This window comes from Tupaia chinensis, unplaced genomic scaffold (assembly GCF_000334495.1).
Source record: "Tupaia chinensis unplaced genomic scaffold, TupChi_1.0 Scaffold000486_1, whole genome shotgun sequence".
Taxonomy (NCBI): Eukaryota; Metazoa; Chordata; class Mammalia; order Scandentia; family Tupaiidae; genus Tupaia; species Tupaia belangeri.
In genome coordinates, this window is record NW_006159998.1 from 27,376 (window position 1) to 30,508 (window position 3,133).

At 37.6% G+C, this 3,133-nt stretch overlaps 1 protein-coding gene across 1 annotated transcript in view; it reads left to right on the plus strand.

Annotated features, from left to right (window-relative positions):
- Positions 1-1,685, plus strand: part of LOC102499928 (olfactory receptor 5T3-like) — a 4,156-nt gene extending 2,471 nt beyond the window's left edge. Inside the window, exon 2 of the mRNA XM_006156267.1 lies at positions 1,625-1,685. Within this exon, the coding sequence (XP_006156329.1) occupies positions 1,625-1,685 (61 nt within the window). The remainder of the gene's footprint in view (positions 1-1,624) is intronic.
- Positions 1,686-3,133: the final 1,448 nt, after the last annotated feature.

Genomic DNA, 3,133 nt, shown 5'->3' on the forward strand with positions numbered 1-3,133 from the left:
TGTGTATATATATGTATGTGTGTATATATATATATAAATATATATATATATACACATTTTCCCCTATGCTTTCCATTTCTTTATTCTTTCCCACATTGTATTGATTCATAAAATATCTTACTTAATCTAAATACTTCTATAGTAAGTTCAGCTGGTATATACATATCTGTGAACAAAAGTTTTCTTTAGGCATGAAACTCTGTGGGTAGAATGGATATACTATAAAATAACACATAGCTGAATCCATATAGCCTACTGTGGTTATAGAATAGGTATTTTTTAAATACTTTTTTTTAATTTCAAGAAATGCAGTTTTAGCTTTAATAAAACAAAACAAAAAAAAATGTTAAGAGAACTTTGCTTCATACTTAAAGCCAGAAAACAGGTTAGGATTCTGTTTGAATAGTAGGTATACGGACTTGTCCACAAGTTGAAAGAAGACAAAACTCCTTAACACTGGAAAACAAAGCATAGAAGGTCAGTAATGTTTTAGTCAAAACTCATAAAATTCTATTTCACCAGTTCAAACTCATGTACTTTATCTTCTACTGTGGTCCCAGCTTTCCACTTAAATTCTGAAAGATAACATTTAACTCTGGACTTTGCTCTACATTTAAGCTGGTCATTTTCTTAGCTGTTCTAGAGCACTTATTTCTGTGTGTCTGACTTTAGTTTTCCTGGGATAGCACTCCCTTCAGAACTTCTTGGAGAGCTGGTCTGGCATTGGTAAATTCTTTCAGGTTTTGTTTATCTGAGAATGTTCTTGTCTTCTCTTCTCATATGAAGGATAAACTTGCTGGACATAGTATTCTTGGTTGAAATTGTTTTTCACTCAATACTTCGAATATATTTTCCCATTCTTTCCTTCATCGTATCATTTCCAATGAGAGGTCCACTGTTAGCCTGATGGGATATCCTTTGTAGGTAACTTGACATTTCTCTTTTGCCAGTCTGAGTATATAGTATTTGTCTGTGACTTTGGTCATTCTGGATATAATATGTGTTGGAAAAGATCTTCTTGGGTTGATCTTATTTTGGGTCCTTTGTATTTCTTGAGTCTGAATCTTTGAATGTCTCTCTAGGTGAAACCAAGCAAGGGCCCCCTAATGTATTTTCTAAAGTCCTTGAAATATAAGGTCCATTTACATTATAATGGCCCAGAGTAAGAAGTAAGTCTTCAGGCTTTGGTTATGATAATGGCCAACATGGACCATAAATAAGGGCCATTTGACCTCTAAAACTATCACTTAAAGGAAAGATAAGGTTTTCATTTCAATATGTAAGATGTTTTATAGGCTGGAAACTACAGGTTGTGAGCTCAAAGACTACAGGCTGAATGGCTCCAGACACCTGAAGAGAAATTTGATTATCTAAGGACTCAGCAATCAATAATGCCCATGAGATGATCATGCCCTCTTGAACCAATCATTAAACTGATCATGCACGTAGGACCTCTGCCCTTAATTTTTGCCCTTAAAAACGCATGTGGGGAACATCTTGGGGAGACTGGGTCTTTTCAGCATGAGCTGCCCTCTCTCCTTGCTTTGTACTTTGCAATAAAGCTATACTTTCCTTCATCACATCATGTGCCTATGGTTTGTTATCATAGCCCTTGGACGAGTGAACCTGATTTGAGTTCGATAACTTGTTCCTTAAATGTCTTGACTCTCTCTTTCATAGTCTGACTGGATTCACTTAGTGAGATATCTTCCATATTAGTCCTCATTCCCATGGACTCCCATGTAGTCAACCATGGTTCGAGTACAGACACTGCTGCTTAAAACACATGCCAGACATATGTGCATGTGTGTTCAAAATCCTGAGAGGAGACTGAAGGAAAAGGGATTATGGCATAGCCATTCGCCCTAGGAGGTGATTTCTCAGTCTCTGTTTCTGTGGTAAGCGGACATGCCATATAGCAAAAGTCTCTCAAAAACCAAAAACAAAAACAAAAAAAAATGCATTTCTTTTTATTTTTATTTTCCTTCTTCTCTCCCCTCCCCATAGTACACATATGCTCACTGGAAAGATATATGTTTAGACAGAAGGAAAGTGAAAAATCAGTTCCCGGGTCCCCAGGGGTATAGCCATGCTGCAATCCTTTCTTCCCTGTTCTCCTGTCAAGATTTTTGGCGTTATGTACAAGCACTTGGCATGATTTTTAAGCAGCCAAGTTCAGACTTGAACTGCAGTTGGCCATGTGGGATTACAATGCCTTAACCACTATGCCACTTGCTGTTCCCTAAACAATGCATTTCTACTGTTTAAAACATTTAATCTGTAGTGATTTTTAAGGCAGCCCTAGTAAACAAATAAAGTCAATACCAACATATATAACACAGGAATAGATCTATAAAACATTCATGGAAGGGATCAGCAGTTAGCATAATGGCTATGTCTCTGGACTCCCACGTAGTCGACCGTGGTTCGAGTCCCAGACCCGGTGGCTTAAACTCCCAGTGGTCAAGCTTGTGTGCGTGTGTGCCCAAGATCCTGAGAGGAGGATGAAGGAGAAGGGATTGTGGGGTGGCCATCCCACCTGGGGGGTGATTTCTCTCTTTCTGTCTCTCTGTCTCTCTCTGTCTGTCTGGTGAGCGCACATGCCCTATAGCTAAAAACTCTCCAAAAAAAAAAAAATTCATGGAAAATGAATGCTATTTAAAATACTGTATGGATTTCAAAAATGTTTTGCAAATACTAAACTCATATTTTACTTCCAGTTACACAAACTTTTTAAAATCTTATCTGAGCATATATATGCATGTATATGTGTAAAAGAGTGTATATATAAACTTAAGAAGAAAATAAATGACACGATGTTTTAATAGATGTACAGTCTGCATAAGATTTAGAAGAATGTCAGACATAATGACATATACAGTCTAAATAGGCCAGACTGACTAAGAATTTACATAATGTATGGAAAGCAGGTGGTGTAATGGTTATGTTGTTGGATTACCACATGGCTGATTACAGTCTGAGTCCCAGACCTGATGCCTTGACACTCATGCTGGGTGTATGTGCATGCATGCTCAAAATCTCAAGAGGAGAATGGAGGAGAAAGGATTGCAGTATGGCCATCCCCTCTGGAGGGGTTATTTCTTGCTTTCTGTCTCTCTCTCTCTCTCTCTTT